Here is a 17,584-nt window from a genome sequence, read left to right on the forward strand (position 1 = left end):
AGGTAAAAGGGTAAAAAAAACAATTATCATATTTTGCTAATGGCAAATGAGGTTCCAATGGCGTTTTAGTTTCGTTAAATATTTTCGTGATCACCAGCCCTGCAGTTGCGTTTTCTTGCCTCAATGAATCACACGTGGGATTGAGTCCCTCCCTTGTTAGTGGCATAAAGTCGGGGGCACAGCTTTACAGCGTATGGCTCTGCCCAAGAAATGGGAGGACAGCTTCCCCTGAGAGTTTATGGTTTCCAGGATAAATGGAGGGTTCGGTTTGGCGGGCAAGTTGGCAATATTGAAAAAGCCTGCGAATGTGTACTCAACTCTGCCCATAGTACATGAGCCCATGTCTGATATTTCACTGATCGGTATCACTCGAGGTGGCATAACTATACTGGTGCCAAGTTTTTCGCGTGGCTAATAAGTCAATAATGTGATAGCTGCTTGAAATTAATGGGGTTATGAAATAATCTAATTTTATCATACATATAAATACATCGCTACTGCTAAGGTTTTGCTACCTAAGGTGGTACTGTACCAATTTCTGTGGACTATATACTTTCGAGAATTAAACAAAATAAACAAGACACCGAGACAATTGCTCAATTCAACTTGGGCTATCTTGAAGGCGATGTTTGGATTTCGAACATTTCAGTAATGCGGTAATCAAGGAATAAATATAAAGTTCCAGTAATTGTAATGATTGCAAACTGAAGAAAACATGCGATGTTTGTAAACTAGGAATTGGGAGCATGTGGCGTTACTGTGGAGATGAGACTGTGTGAGAGATGACTCAGAAAGCGGGCATCGCTTCGTGGGACAAACACTCCAAATATACATTTAATTGCAGCGTTACTGCCAAATGTAAATACGCTCAGTTACGGGTGACATTTAATTAGCATGTGTGCATTTATTCAAATGCATTACTAAATAATACAAGTGCACAGAATGCAATTGTAGATTATTGTATTAAAATGTAACTGAGGGCGGATTGAAAGTGGTAAGCACTCAACGAGTATGAGTCAGTCTGTCGCTCAAAGTATGTTAAGAGTGTTTGACAATGTCTGCGGCACGGTTGTATGCTCTCTAATCGCGTTTCTAACCATCTTAAATGTTATTGGTACTACATTTGGTTTGTCGCAATAGGTAGTTGTTTTATGATTCAGTAGTTTAAAATGTTAACCGAGGGATAATCATTTAAAATTACCAATTTAAAATGGGCCAGCAGTGAATGAGATCGCCTATAAAGGAACATAGTTTAATGGTAAACGGTATTTATGAAAGTACATGGATCTATAGTCTTGGTTCTTTCGGTAAAATCACGTAGAAGGGAAATAATAAAATAATCTAAATATAAAAAAAATTTTAATCACGTTTCGACTGCAACACAAGCAATCATCATCAGGTGTGAAATCCACAGCAAGAAAATTTGATGATGATTGCTTGTGTTGCAGTCGAAACGTCGTGAAAATTTTTGTTTTACATTTATATTATTTTATTATTTCCCTTCTACGTGACTTTACCGAAAGAACCAAGAATATGAATCCCTGCAGTCACGAAAGCTTTAAATCAAAATTTAGTACATGGATCTATTAAGACGCAGCACATTTACCAGTTGTGAAGCCATTGTTGCTGTTCAGCACCAATCTCTGCTAAAGGAAACGGTACAATTGACAACAAGCAGGAGGACTGTGCCCCATTCGCTGCACACACAAATACGTTTGGCCTCATTATTAAGTTCAACTGCTTTTATTGTTAGCAAGCCAAACCTCAGTTACTGCAGGACAGGCGCACGTTGTGGTGACAAACCTTGGGCGATTTAAATTCTGCAAAATCTTATCACGTACACTTCACATTCTTAGTACAATACGAGTAAAAACAATATTAAAAATCATCCGGAAATAAAATTAAGACGGTCGAAGCGCATATCTGCATGGCGTCGGTGTGGTTGCAATGCGGTCTCCTTGGCTTTGCTCTAATGTGCAAATATCCACTTGGCATCAGCAAAACGAACACAACAGAGCCCTGTTTGATCCACCCCAACTCCACAACAGTGATGGGAAGCCAGAAATGAGGGCATGGTGCTTTGTCTGCCCTTGGTAGTCATAACACGATGAGTGCGCTTGGCCGCTCATGTGAACCAACATGAACACGCATGGCGATCGGAACAAACCAAACGGCTGGGCTTATACTGGTAGAAACCTCCTGGTTACACCAGCCCACAAGGGATTATTGTGTCCGTCCGTCGTGCAGGGAATGGCTGGGTGAGGGTGGGGCTGGGTGGAGAGGGGCTGGTCACCCCGTGGTGCCCTTATAAAACTCAACGTTTAACCTACTCACGCCGGCTTGTGCCCGCCCTCACAGTCGGGCATATTTGCGGAATACACCACGCCGCCGTTGACCCTGCAGGCCATTGACCGAGCAACCCAACGTTCCTACCAGCTCCCTCCGCAGGAATGTTGTTATGTGTGGCGGGTTAGAAAATTAGGAATGTTCTGAAAAACTCGGGATAACCCACATTAAATTTCAGTAGAAAACACATTATTTCATTGAATCGCCTGACGATCCATTTTTGATAGATTTGATTGTGTCACTTACCCGAAAGATGGCCGCACAAATAACCCCAATAATTTACTTACTTCGACCACCTAATTCACTGTCAACTAAAATCCTACTACTTTCTGGACAAAACGCTTTGTGGGTTATTGTGTTTTTCCAGAACACCCCCATCAAATTGACGAGGCAACAGCACTACTTGCTCAAGTTATAACTGCGCAAATGTAGGAATACGATTGCAGGTCTGGGACCAAAGCTTTGTGGGTGCATGAGCAGTCTTGTAAGAGATGAAGTGGATCAACACATTCGACTCACTGTGACATCATTAAGTCACGCTCTGGGTGTTTAAAGTGTCCCGTAGAAGCTGGCCATTAGTGGTACAACAAGTGATGCTCTTTCGCAAAGTGATAACAGTCAGTGAACAAAATACTTGTGAAAAACACATTTATACAGATTAAGGCAATGTCTTTTCTGTATATTCCGAAAAATAAGGCTTCACAAAGTTTGGAAGCAAATACCTCCACTTGCTACCTTGCTACAAAACACAAAGTCGAATATAAACCAACAGCTGCAGGTTTTGTGCTGTGCTCATTCTACAACTGATTTCCTTGTGATCCACAACAATTAAGTGTATATCCCTGTCCATCACAATTATACTTTCTGTCTATACAATGGTCTTTCTTGGTCTTAAAATGATAACACAATGAATAACCCTTTTTGCAAATAAAAAAACAAGATTTCACTAAAAACTACACATTAGGTAAGTGCTTTTAAGCTGGAGTCGTTGGTAAACAGATGATTATAATCACCATATCAGGCACGGTGGATAAAAAAAAACCTCATCAGTTTGGTGTGAACATCACACCAACACATTACCAGTTGCTTTAGGCAGGCTACAAGGGTTACATGGCAATACACGAAGCAGTTAGTCCTAGGGCAGGCTTTCTTATTCTATAGCCACAAGATAATGCGCACATTGTTAACAAAACTAATTTAGAGAAAGCCACTTTTTATCTGTGCATATAAAAACGAAATAACTGCGGACTCAAGAGGTAGCAACGCCAAAATTGTCAGCAGTATATTTAAGTTGCATTGGACTTAAAATCTAAGCAAATTTAAACATAGTTATGCAAACACTTCAGCACACGTTTACCTTTGCACATTTGCCTTTTGCTCATATTATCCTGAAGCAACGACGATAAGGACCATGTTCTTGACTTCAAAAGGTGGCAACATTGTGCCAGTGTAAGTTTGTGAGAATGCCAGGAAGTCAAGCGTTTAGGAGTTGCTATGTCACGGTGCGCGCAGATGACGCACACAGTCACTGAGGGCATTTACATTATTCAGGACATGTCTGAGTAAACGGCTAGCCGTGAGACGTGCCACCAATTTGTTGAAATAAACCGCCTCACTACAACGCTTCATTCTGACAGTGCTCATAAAGATTTGAAGTGCATTTTCCTCCAAGTTAGTAACTCTGAAATGTGTATCCTCATTGTGAAATGTCCTCAAAATGTGAGTGTTTAAATGCCCCGCTTTAAAGTGTAAGAAATTTATCGTGGAGTTCATGAAAATGTAAATCAAACCAGAGCAGCTTGAATCTTCCCAGATAAGTGTAATTTGACGAATTTCCACACTGCAGAAGGCTGCATTTCATACCAATGTTGCAGCTTGGGAACAGACATAAACAATCACTTTTGTCATCAATGCAGTGTCAGCTTTTTGTGTTGATGATCAGTACAGGACGTGAGCACCGACTTATTAGGAAAATGTTAGATTTACAAATTAACTGCTATTTCCTTCCCTTCCAATTTTGACATACCAAGTCGAGGGCTTAAGTCAACGGCTCATGTACAGGGTGCGGGAAAGTTGGAATCCCCCAAGCGTGTCGGCCTTGCCCAATAAATGGGCCTGGGGTATCGCTGTGTTACACTCGCTTGGGCTTGCGCTGCCGCGTGCTGTTGCCGTTCTCGTGAAGCTCCCCAGTGCTCCGTGGCTCCATCTTGCCGTTCGCGTGGCTCTCCAGCTTCGGGCGCGAGCCCTGCTTGATGTACGTCTGTGGAGCAAACACCAAGCATTCTTAGTATCGTTCTTTTTACGACTGTTTACCCAGAAGAATCCTCGCGAAGTCTCGTCACTCTTTTTCAGGAAGATCCAGCCAAGTTTAGACAGTAGGGGGAAAACGATTGCTGTGCATATGCCAACTAAGTAAAAAAAAATTTGACCGTGACGCCGGCACATATTTACCTAGACTTGCAAAGGGCGTCACAGGATCTTTAATGTCCACTGTGAAGGGAACTTAACGTATTTTAAGTTTGGACACCCGTAATATTAACCAGGGTGGAACCACGGGACTTGAACCGTGAGCAAAGTGTGGTAGACGTGCTTCCACTCTACAACGTAAACCGCCCAAAGTGCTGCAGCGAGCAACGGCGTGCTCGGGTATTATCTGTAGAAGTCATACATCCGTTGTATTATAAATCAAGTCATTATTTATGAATGGTGAACGCTGATTCTATTATATTGATTGTACAATGTGTTTTCTCAACGAGGAACATTTTGTGCGAACATCTTAGGAGCCAAGCTCCTCTCTCCTTTCATGGCCGTGCAACAACATATACTTGGCATTCCCTCCCATAGTCTCTTCTTCCCAATGTTCTCAATTCTATAAGTGTGTTAATTAGCTATCGCGACTTTGACCGTACTGTTTGTAGCTGGCCGCTTGACATTTTTGTCCTTTGGGTCTATGCTTTTGAATAGTGTGTTAAAAAAATATACGTACATCTTCCAAAAGCCAACCAATAAATTATCAGTAATTCAATGACAGGCATTCAAGAGAATGTAATTTACTGGGAGAGGGTTTGGACTGTTACATTAGGGTGGGTTTGAGCACAGCTACTACATGTTTCCCATTTATCTTGTTATTGTTGTTATTGTTCAATACGATGATCGTTCCCCGAGCCCAAACCATGAGTACAAATTACCTGGATGTAAAAGTTGGAGAAGAGAAGCACCAGTGACATCATATAGGAGATCTGGAACCACAGCCAGCCAACTGGAAACCCACACGGCATCACGATGGCACTCCCCGACTGCACCATTGTCATCACGAACTGTGTCTAAACGGGACCAGGAGCAACACAAAACAGACATTTATACAAATCAAGTGTGTATCATCTGAAATTAAGAATAAAAAAATTCAAGTTAATTGCAGGTCTAGCCCTGCTAATTCCACTGCTGACAGAAAGGCCTCCACTAAAGGGAGCTCTAGAGAGACCCTCTGCAGGATATTTGGTCCACTCTGCAACCCTGGCCACATGTCTTGGAAGAGCTGGGAGAACCCATACATTGCCCCACCATGAGCAACATACCGATCGACTAACTGTGGTGCCGTCCCCTTTTATACCGCCGGGTGGACAGAGGCGGGCAGGATTTCAGAAACTTGCACTATTGACACTATGAGACCTCCTTTACCAGTGGCAAAATATAGTAATAGGTTTTTACCCTTTCAACTGGTACAAAAACTGCGCTGTCTTTGAGTAGTACGCCTTTTGGCATCATCTGGTCCAACACCATGTGAGTCTAGGTTCTAAGAAAAGCTGTCTCGGGTGTGGACCAATCAACTTCAAGGACAGTGCATATCATTATCATCATCAGAGTTGTTTCTTTTTGTTTGCATTTTGACTGCTTGTGTTGTGGTTATTGCAAACATGATGCCTTGTATAAAGGTGTCAGTTTTTGTACCAGTTGAAAGGGTAAAAACCTATTACAATTGCACTATTGATTTAACTTCTATGCCAGGAAATCAAACTAGTGACCTCTGGATTGCAAGTCGAACGTCCTAATAATTACACCATGGCAAAAACAGGGTAACATCATTTAAATACAGGTTTTCTTTATTAAATGCTTAAACACCCATGATATTTGGCATACACATGAATTCGCTTATGTAATGTAATTCTATGCTGCGGATGCATTTACAGTACACATAGCAGCATTGATCATTTATTATCCAATCATCCGTGCAGCAGAGGGCTTCGGATCACTGGACAGGATAATAAATTGTTTACATAATCAAAATGAACTACATGTGCATGCAATATTCACGCTGAGGTTTAACAGTATGTAATAGAACAATTAATGATTCATAGTTACTTTTTGGGTTTGGCCACGTCAAAAATATTACCAAATTTTAGTCATTAAGACCCTCCCACCACTCAACATACCCAACAAATGAAAATGTCACGTGTACAAGTGACACACATTTTGGCAAGAGCAATATGTGACCTCACCCAAAAGTCCCACTCCAATAACCTGTGTTTTATATTTACAAAAACGAATGTCAAAGCAAACAGCACGTTAAGGCAGTTTAGTTAGGCGGGTCTACACACATACCAGCTGCGCCTGGGTAATGTAGCGCTTCCACCAGAGGTAGGGCCGCATGGCAGGGAATGACAGAGAGTCCGTAGTATCCGTACATCAGCACGTGGATGAAACAGTTGAACGTTGCCCCAAAGTACGCTGCAATGCACACCAATGCACGGCATGGTTTTTTGAAACATCAAAATACCTTTGCGAAAAATTGTGCAGGGTTACCGTCCTCTCTTTGGGAAGGAATGTGGTCACCATTAGTACAGTTTAATTCAATATACAACATTATTTGGATGTAGCGGTTAGATGTGACGCATCTCAAGATACGGTACAGAAACAGTGGGCATATTTATTTTATAGGAAGAAAGTGGCAGCCATTTATAGGCAGAAGAAAAAAAGGAAGTTGTTGAGCCTCCACTTGAGCAGGGGTAGAGTCGACAGCATGGATGGCTTGGGGAAGGAAGTTCTCCATACTATGGGGGCAGCAGAGGAGAATACGGGATCTTCCACTGACACGTTATCTGAGGCTCTGACAGAAAAAGCCTTGGTTGCCCGAGTACAGAGAGCATAGACAGGAGTAGAGTGAGATGAGTTGAGTGGGGAGAGGTAGGAGAGTGCGTGGAGGGGAGTAGAGTGAGATGAGAGGGGAGAGTTTGGCAGGGGGCGAGTCAATACAATTCTATATTTTCACAAGCAATTTGAAAATGAGAAAACTGATGTGAATTTCACATTGCAAACAGAAGTGGAATTTAAAGGTCATGAGCTCAAAAACCTCGCTCAGTTAAGTGCTCCGTGGCAGGCATTCGTAGCTTACAGTGTCCGCAGGGCACCCAGTTGAGGACAAACCACCAGATGGTGGGCATGGAGGCATGGTGGTAGACATGCAGCACTGTGACCTGGGTGTTCTTCTTGCGCACAATGAAGAACACCGTGTCCAGGAACTCAATGAGCTTGGAGAGGTAGTAGATCCAGAGTACACGGGCAATCTGTGCAGTGAGAAACAAAAAATCAATCGAATGTATTTTAATGTCACAGTACACAACCCCCTCCAATGGTAAAACTTTCAAATAGTGCTCGTGTTGTAAATAACTTGAGTGTTTATGACAATGCTATAAACTGTAACGAGGATACACCAACTGGAAAACCCAGCCAACTTGCATAGTTGGCTGGGTTTGCCTGCAAAACAGTTACTTTTAATACTCCTGGTTTAACCGATAGGGACCTGTACATCAATATTCACAGCTCACATAGTTCAACTCCCATTATCTATTCAGATATCTATTTGTCGAGAAAATATGATGTTGGGAAAATGGCCAAGCGGTAGAAAAAGCAGGACGCTGCATGACAATTGAAAGGCGGAGGGAGAGGGTTGCACATAACAGCATGACGAAGAAAAAATATTTAAAAAATTTAACAGGAAGGAAAGAGTCTGAGCCAAGGACCCACAAGTGCGCAGAAAGACTAAAAAGAGTGAGAAAAAGAAATGGGATAGATGAGTATGTACACTGGACACCCATCAATGACTTCCCACAAACCGACACTGCTGTTGGGTACAACCCAAACACCAGCAGGTGAATCAACTTGTTCTGTACACACGTTTCTATTGTTGGTGGATGTGTTCACAAGAAGAAAATAAATAAAAAATGTCAGCAGCCGTACCCTCATGTCAGCTTCCCCCGCACTGTGCGTGTTCTGGCAGCGCAGGTTGTAGCCCCCTGTCCACACGCCGGCCACGAGCTGCGAGGCACCAACAAGCAACTACTTGTGAGCAACCACGATCATGGAACTTGCAAGCTGCATTCCAGCGATGCGAGGCAGCACCACAGCTTCACTGCAAGTGCAGGCCCACCTATTGTTTTGAAGCCCGCTAATTAGAAGCATTTGCAAGAGTAGGTATGGAAGTTCAGGACAAAGTGCTTTAGGTTTCTTTGAACAAGGAACGGCTTGATTGCCAGTTGAGAAAACTCCCCCTTTTCACGCCAAGGTGAAATGAATGTATAGTTTTTTTACATCTATGACCAAATCATGTGGAATGCGCCAAATTCCGTCAAACCTTGGATATTAAGCAGGATTGAGCTTAGATGGTGCTTGGAAGAGTGCTCAGTATGCTTACAACAGGTGCTATAGGCTGCTGTGTGACTACGTGCCTCTAAAGGACGTCAGCAACTCACCACACACATTTTGTGGGCATTCTAAATCGAACTTTGTTATTATTCCATATTACGTTGTGGCAACAGAGGGCAGTGCAGCAAAAATCCTTTGTTGTACTGTACTTCTATCCTCCCATATTTATGCTCCTCATTTTTACCAACCCACACTGGCCGGCGTGGTGAAGTATGGTCAAATAACACACAATCTGCAAGGCGTTGGAGGTTCAAATCCTGCAGGGCTTTTACAAAAGGCTGTACATGTCCATTTTTTTGCACTCAAAAATGGTTAATATGTCATTCGATGATAGGATTCAGGCAATGAAAGAACAAGATGTAATATTTTTCATGGTATGATAAACACATTTCATTGCGTCTTTAAAATCAACATTTTAAAGTACTGTACCGTTTTACAAAATTATTCAAACATGGAGGACATTAAGGAATTCCATTGAATTTTTACAATTTTCTAAGGCATTTACAAGAAAAAAAAATCCCATGCACTTATGGGCACTTTGAGGCAGGAATGCATTTCGGCTACATTAAGATGTTGGTGGAGAAAAATATATGAATATACAGTCCACAGAGAGTATTCACTCATTCATTTGGCACCAATGATGTGCTCCATGCCATTAGCCTGACTCCATGCAGACACAATGTAGCCAGAACCCCCCCTGGGTTGCTGGTCGACTGCTACAGCCAAAATCTGTCAGGTTAGAGACCCACAAGGCACACACATGCCGTGCACGTATTGTACCTTCAAACCTAATCCCGCCAGGTGCTAAATGTTCTCTGAAAGCGTTGATTAAACGGACAATAAAATACAACAGTTTACAAAAAAGATTAATTAATGTATGACAGAGTGACCTTTCCTAGGAATTTCATTAAAGCCGTTAATGCGATTTATTAAAATCGTAGTGCATTTAAAAGCGTTGGTAATCTACGATATTTATTAATATTTTGGTTTCATATCGCGACACAAATGGAGTTATTGTAGTATGTGCCTCACTGGGCAGCACGTGCAATACATTTCATTATCTGCACTCCACGTGTGATGCACACAAAAAAACTAAACTCCGAACAGTGTTTTCCTGGAACACATCACACCACTCATGACCTGTAGACGTGGTGGTGCCTAATTTTCAGCCAACGGTGCAATGACCTACGATTAATGATTCACTACATTGGGTGACGGACATACGATATTGCCATGCGAATCCGAGATACAGCATGGGACATGACACGTGAGGATATGTTCACTCAACTTGACACAGAGTGACCCAAATCGGAGGACTTTGCTCTTAGCGTCAATGTCACCAAGATAGCCACTATGTGAAAGGGCAGACTTGACTTTCAATGAATTGGACAGGGTATATTAATTGTGGGACCAAGGTTGAAAGACATGCCATCGCCACGCAGCGCCGTACTTTGTATCAATCAGACCACAGAAGAGAAGCCAATCGTAAACGAGTTGTTAACAGAGGCTCGAGGTGACAGCAACCTTTGCTGTGGCATCAAGTCGGGCTCATGACATGTCAATTATTTATCAACTGGCTATTTATTTATTGAAACCGACGGTTGCTCAATTCATTTTAAAAAAACGTGTATGCTTTGCTCAAGATAGCAGATGGATGATATATGTGATGTCATACAAAGGCTGATTTAAAATTTTGTCTGAAACTTTCTGTGTGGGAGTTAATCCTAATGCATTTGAGCAGAAGAAAAAGAAACAGCTTAACCTTTAGCTATATTCTCTTCCTCCTTTGACAGAAACATCCACAGGGTTTTTAAAGGTCACGCAGTCATCAACGGCAATACAACTTTTAATTTTAACGAGTTTGGTTTTCTCTCGAAGTACATAACATTAAATTATTTCAGTGATAAGCCTTTTTAATTGTTTTACAACTGATACAATGACAACATAAACCGGTATTTTTCATCATAATTCAAGAGTATTTATGTTACCATCATAACACAGTCATCCTCTTTTTAAAGACACCTGGCATGCAATCACCTGATATGTTAAAATTGACAATATTAAAACGTGACGTTTTTGGATGGACCTTCAGAGCGAGACAGACCTCATAGAACATGTAGAAGGAGAGGCCAGTGAGCAGCGCATTGTAGACGACCAGCAGCCCCTTAAGCGACAACGGCTGGCGCTCACGCATCAGCTTGGGCCCAATCGCCACCACCAGCAAGTACACCAGCGTGGACACCAGCGTGGGCAGGTATGAATCCAGCAGCAGCCACCCACGGATGCGCGGGTCTGTTTCCCGCATACGGGGGGTTATTAGCAGGAGAAGGAGTAGTCCCCCTCATGACACAAGTTTGGTTCCAGTTAAGGTTGCCGCAATATGGCGATGGAGCGCTACGATATGTCGTACGACATGAAGTGCACGCAAATCGTACATCGTCCCTTTGGCACGATATTGTCATATCGTGATTATTGTTGTTAATTTTTTGAAACATAGATTTTAAATCCTGACTAAATATCTGTGAAATAACAACCATTAATATTGACAAGAATTCAAGTAAAACAGGTAGCTGTCTCCCATGAAATTAGTGCTTTGTAAAAGTTTTTTGGATAAAGGACAGTATGGTGGTGATATGACGTCACCGTTTTCTGATAGCATTGTAAGTGTTAGAGATTGTAAAGCGGCAATGATAAGAAGCCCGGAGCCAGGCATGTATTGAGTAAAAGGGAATTGAAAATCTTTTAATCTGTATTTGCATTGGAAGCACTGCCAAGCACAAACTCAATACAATAAAAATGGAAAATACAATTTTAAAGTTATGGAAAGGTGATATCACAGCAATCGTCGTATTGTGAAATTTAATATCGGATTTAATGTCGTGATATAGAAGGCAGTGTGCTTGTGTGGGGGGTTATTGGCACATGCCTGGAAGTTTATTGGCTTTGATGACGATGCTAATGGAATAAATCATATTAATACATTTATTTTCATAACTTTATGAAATAAGTGGATGGATTGGTTCTCTTTGGGATAATGAACGTGTAGGTATGTTCAGTGGAAATTTAGAGACCTAATCCCCAGGGCACCCTGTTGAGAAGATTATAAAGGCAAGCGCAGAGCAATTCAAAGTTGGAAAATTATGTAAAGGTCCTTCAGAAACCAAACACAATTCGCGGTAATGGATTGGGGCAATGGTTTTGACACGCTGATGAACCCAGCGTTTTTTAGCATGCTGCTGGAGACGGCAACGAATTAAAAGCCTCACCAGCGTGGTCCGATTTTGTCGTCCAACATCTTTGTCAGTGCTGTGTCCAGTGCCTCCATTGTTCCTTCAGCCTACAACACACAACACATTCAGTGAGCATAAGCACAGCACTGTAGATTTGGCACACTCCTTGCACACCCATCGAGTACGATGTCATGGCCAGAACACAGACAAACTTCGTTACTTGTCAGTGGCTCATCTATATGTTGTCATCCATTAAAGCAATGTTGTCCCATGACTGATATATTTCTAGATGCACTATGTTAAGCTAGGAGCTGTCAAGTGGGTAATCAAGAGACTGATAATACATTTACCTAATTTTAATCATAGTACAGTGATCCATCTTCGCCAAACATTCAGCTCTGTTATTGTTTTGATATCTACAAGGTAAAAATTTAATGTAGTAAATGCCATTTTTATAAAGGAATTCTGTGATCGTTTGCCCTTTGGCCTACAGTACTGTACACAAAACTATTGGCCAGCCCAACATTGGAGTAGACTTGATTCAAGAACGTTGTCCTGATTTTGCTAACGGTAATATCATGAGACAAAAAGTAGCCAATCGGAACTGTGGAAGAGCTGTGAAAGAGCAGTGCAACCATTCGTGTCGTTTTAATAATGGTCCATCGAAGCGAAAAATTGACAACTACTTCTGAAATGCCTTCAAATGACCTCTGCCCCACATATTTGGGGACAACCCTTCCCCACCCATTCTGCCACTGACCAATCGGAGGCACGTGCGTTGTTACTTCAAAAAAGACATACATGTCCATGCTCGCAAAACTGTTTTGTACAGGCCAACCACTCATAAAAACCAACTTTGCTTAACGTTGTGCTGATGAAGTTGAGTCATGCCATGTTCGCTCTAACATGCAGGGTGTGCTTGTCTTGGCCGCATATGTTGTAGGAAAGTTGTCAATGTGTATCAGATGACTGCAGCCGCCACCACTCACTCTTGTGAAAGCCAAAGCCAATGCTAGCACGCGCTTACAATTAGGTGCGGTCCATACCACAATCAAGAAAAAAAAGATGTGATGTTTGATTGGAGCGAATTGAATGTAATGCCCAAACAAGCATACAGTACGAACGTGCCTATGAGAAAATCAGACACAATATATTCCCCAATTTTCTCATATCTTGGAAGCTAAGCATGCTTGAGTCTGGACAATTCTTGGATGGGTGACCACCATGCACGTGGGCTGTGCAGCAAAGATCCACTCTCGTTCTGCACTACCGCTCAAACTTCACAGACCTAGATGGTCAAATTACCCGCACGGCAGAGGTCGCAAACGGGTTTTGATTTCTTACCCGTACCTGGCCGCAACAGGGTCGCAAACGGGTACCCGGTTGCGACCTCTGCCTCACGGCCCACAAGGCGTAGGGAGGCCCTCATCCAGCAGTGGATTGACAAACGCGGGTTACAACTTGTACAATACTGCACAAGTAATGCCAGTCTCCTGTGATCGATATAATTAATTGCCAACACCTGAATCTAACACCTAGCCTTTAATAAAGGTGCAGTATGCACTGGGGTACAGCCACTGTACTGTAAAATAATTGGGAGCAATGCCATCTCCTGGAAAATATTTAACAATCCCCAAGCCACATACTCCCTCCGATGAGTTCATAATATGCCCACGCACGAAACAACCACAAATGTACCAGCACAGATAGACAGGTCGTGTTGCGGGAATGTACCAGTGTGTCACATTACACGTTTCATTAAATCTGCGGCGGTATATTTCATGTCACCACCACCACCATCATCATCACCCATGTTTAATCCACTGCTGGATGAAGGCCATCTCAAGCTGCCCCAATCCCATCTCGATTCTGAGATATAATCCACTTAGCACTTGCGCACAATCCGATTTAAAGCGCCACCTCCTTAATTAGACGTCCCGGCAGATCCTTCCCTAGCCTACAGTTGTAATGATGCCATTAATCAAATTTAACGTACTTATATTTTATTTTTTTACAAATGTATATACCATGATAGAATTACAACTCTGAAAGGTTGCATTGTACGGTAGTGTACTGGCTTGTATATAAATAAGGTAAGGACCTGTGGGCCAGTCACGAAATAACATCTTGAGTGAAGATTTCCCTGAATTGATATTGATCTCAATGGGAGAAAGGGTAATATTTATACTTGCACTTAAGTTGCGTTATTCAACCTTGCAGTGGTAATGCTACCTAGGTTACCGTGGGGCGCATTGCAGGGTATTAGGTAATATGTCCTTAAGAGGCAAGAGCATGGAGAAATGCCCCATGACTCTGGCTCGCAACGCAGTTCAGAATCAGCAAGAGCACCTCCAGAGAAAGCATGAGAAATACATCCATCTCCCTTCCCATGTGTCAAACATTCACCCCCAAAAATGTAAGCTGAAGAGTGTTTTGATTCTTACAACAAATTTTAAAGTTTGGCCTTGAATCATGAATTCTAACAGAGAGCATATTCCCTGACACAATTCAGTCATTTCAAAGCAGACAAATGTCATTCAATCCCACCATCATCCCATTGGCAGATCACTGATATTGATGTACCCTTCAACACAGTACTGTACCATTCTTTTGCAGTAAAAAGTGTGAAATACGTCAGTGCAGTGTCGTGCTTTTTAGCAAAGCCGTATACATTTGTGGACCACACTGCCACGGTCAAGTTCAATGGGCAGGTTTGCATGTGGTGGGGTAAAGTGTGATTACTCTCACTTCTTTCAAGACTCCTGGCCAGTGCAGAAGAGAGGCCAAATGACCTCTGTAGGAATTCGCTCCAGTCTCGACCTCCCTCGAGAAGTTAAAGGCCCTTCCGCCAGCAGTTAGCGTGAGCAGGCAATTGCAGGGCTGCGTCTTTACCTCTCTCCGTGGACATTTGCGGTGTGTGTGTGCATATTGCACGTGTTCAGGCCCTTGGTCAATCCACTGCTGGATGAAGCTGCCTCATTATTTGACCATACTTCACCATGGCTGGGGTGCATATAAGCACGGTGCAACACGTGTAATGCAGAATTGACGTGGACCAGTCGTGAGGTTGGGAATAACACAATAATTATAGAAAGACAACATTGTGTACGGCATTCTGCCTCGACCTTCAAATGCAGTGGCAGGTGGTGGTGATGGAAAGCGGATGAAACTGCTCTTGAACATGGGTTTACACCATACAAACAACAACACGTGAGCATTGCCAACACATGCAAAATAAAACTACAGTCCACCACCCAGTCTACAACACACGGGGCAGAATGGCAGAAAATAATTTGACCAAAAATGACCACGAAGGGGTTTGTAAATGTACTAATTGGCTTTTCTTTGATGAGCAAATGATAACACATCATCTACAATATTTCGGTAATTAACTAAATTATTACCCAATTACGTTTATTAGCCACTACCATAGTTACCGTGTTGTGATGTAAAAATGGATTAAGCCTGGCTCGGTTCAAGGTGGTGGTGGTGCTGATTTACAACCACCACGTGAATCCAAGTCATCGCTGTTCTGTTAAAACGTCGTAAATTATAATGATGTATATACGATATCAGCAATACTACACACACACGCTGCTATAACGGCTTGCTACAGTATATATATATTTAATTCACGCGCCAGTATAACACTGAATTAATATAACATTTAATCTCGCAAAAGCAAATGCGCTGGTTTTGCTGGTGGCTCTCTCACCAGAAGGCGACGACTCCAGATGAACGAGACGGAGTCGAGGACGACGATGCCGACAGTGATGAAGATGATGTAGATGATGGCTGGAACGCTTTAAGGAGGAGCTACTTAGAGGAGGAGGAGGAGGCTTGGTGGTGGTGATGATGATGATGGGGAGGAGGAGGAGATGATGGAGATTTGTCCGGTAGCTGCCTCCACCCACCGCCGCCCGTGCTGTGTGACGCGGGGGAGAAGGGGATGGAGCCGGGGGTAGAGAGTGACCTGCAGTAACCCCGGGGTCCCGCCTCTTACAACGGGAGGGAGGCAATGGGGAGCTGGGCTACACGTGGTGTAGAGAGGGGGTAGGGGGAGCTGGGGCACACGTGGTGTAGAGAGGGGGTAGGGGGAGCTGGGACACACGTGGTGTAGAGAGGGGGTAGGGGAGCTGGGCCACACGTGGTGTAGAGAGGGGGTAGGGGGAGCTGGGACACACGTGGTGTAGAGAGGGGGTAGGGGGAGCTGGGACACACGTGGTGTAGAGAGGGGGTAGGGGAGCTGGGACACACGTGGTGTAGAGAGGGGGTAGGGGGAGCTGGGACACACGTGGTGTAGAGAGGGGGTAGGGGGAGCTGGGACACACGTGGTGTAGAGAGGGGGTAGGGGAGCTGGGACACACGTGGTGTAGAGAGGGGGTAGGGGGAGCTGGGACACACGTGGTGTAGAGAGGGGGTAGGGGAGCTGGGCCACACGTGGTGTAGAGAGGGGGTAGGGGAGCTGGGCTACACGTGTGTAGAGAGGGGGTAGGGGGAGCTGGGACACACGTGGTGTAGAGAGGGGGTAGGGGAGCTGGACTACACGTGGTGTAGTGAGGGGGTAGGGGGAGCTGGGACACACGTGGTGTAGAGAGGGGGTAGGGGGAGCTGGGCTACACGTGGTGTAGAGAGGGGGTAGGGGGAGCTGGGCCACACGTGGTGTAGAGAGGGGGTAGGGGGGAGCTGGGCCACACGTGGTGTAGAGAGGGGGTAGGGGAGCTGGACTACACGTGGTGTAGAGAGGGGGTAGGGGGAGCTGGGCTACACGTGTGTAGAGAGGGGGTAGGGGGAGCTGGGCTACACGTGGGGTAGAGAGGGGGTAGGGGAGCTGGACTACACGTGGGGCAGAGAGGGGGGAGGGGGGGCTGGGCTACACGTGTGTAGAGAGGGGGTAGGGGGAGCTGGGCTACACGTGGTGTAGAGAGGGGGTAGGGGGAGCTGGGCTACACGTGGTGTAGAGAGGGGGTAGGGGGAGCTGGGACACACGTGTGTAGAGAGGGGGTAGGGGGAGCTGGGATACACGTGGGGTGTAGAGAGGGGGTAGGGGGAGCTGGGACACACGTGGTGTAGAGAGGGGGTAGGGGAGCTGGGACACACGTGGTGTAGAGAGGGGGTAGGGGGAGCTGGGACACACGTGGTGTAGAGAGGGGGTAGGGGAGCTGGGAAACACGTGGTGTAGAGAGGGGGTAGGGGGAGCTGGGACACACGTGGTGTAGAGAGGGGGTAGGGGGAGCTGGGACACACGTGGTGTAGAGAGGGGGTAGGGGAGCTGGGCCACACGTGGTGTAGAGAGGGGGTAGGGGGAG

General features: G+C 44.3%; 1 protein-coding gene across 1 annotated transcript; it reads right to left on the reverse strand.

Annotated features, from left to right (window-relative positions):
- Positions 1-1,724: 1,724 nt before the first annotated feature.
- On the reverse strand, positions 1,725-16,219 carry LOC133353047 (elongation of very long chain fatty acids protein 5-like). The gene is given in 9 exon segments (XM_061569140.1): positions 1,725-4,606; positions 5,535-5,669; positions 6,946-7,005; positions 7,007-7,071; positions 7,736-7,907; positions 8,581-8,658; positions 11,150-11,339; positions 12,315-12,382; positions 15,991-16,219. Coding segments are annotated over 8 exon segments (885 nt in total). The 5' UTR covers positions 12,371-12,382; positions 15,991-16,219; the 3' UTR covers positions 1,725-4,477.
- Positions 16,220-17,584: the final 1,365 nt, after the last annotated feature.

The sequence above is a fragment of the Lethenteron reissneri genome, chromosome 42 (genome assembly GCF_015708825.2).
Source record: "Lethenteron reissneri isolate LAM-NWPU_2019-01 chromosome 42, ASM1570882v1, whole genome shotgun sequence".
Classification (NCBI taxonomy): Eukaryota; Metazoa; Chordata; class Hyperoartia; order Petromyzontiformes; family Petromyzontidae; genus Lethenteron; species Lethenteron reissneri.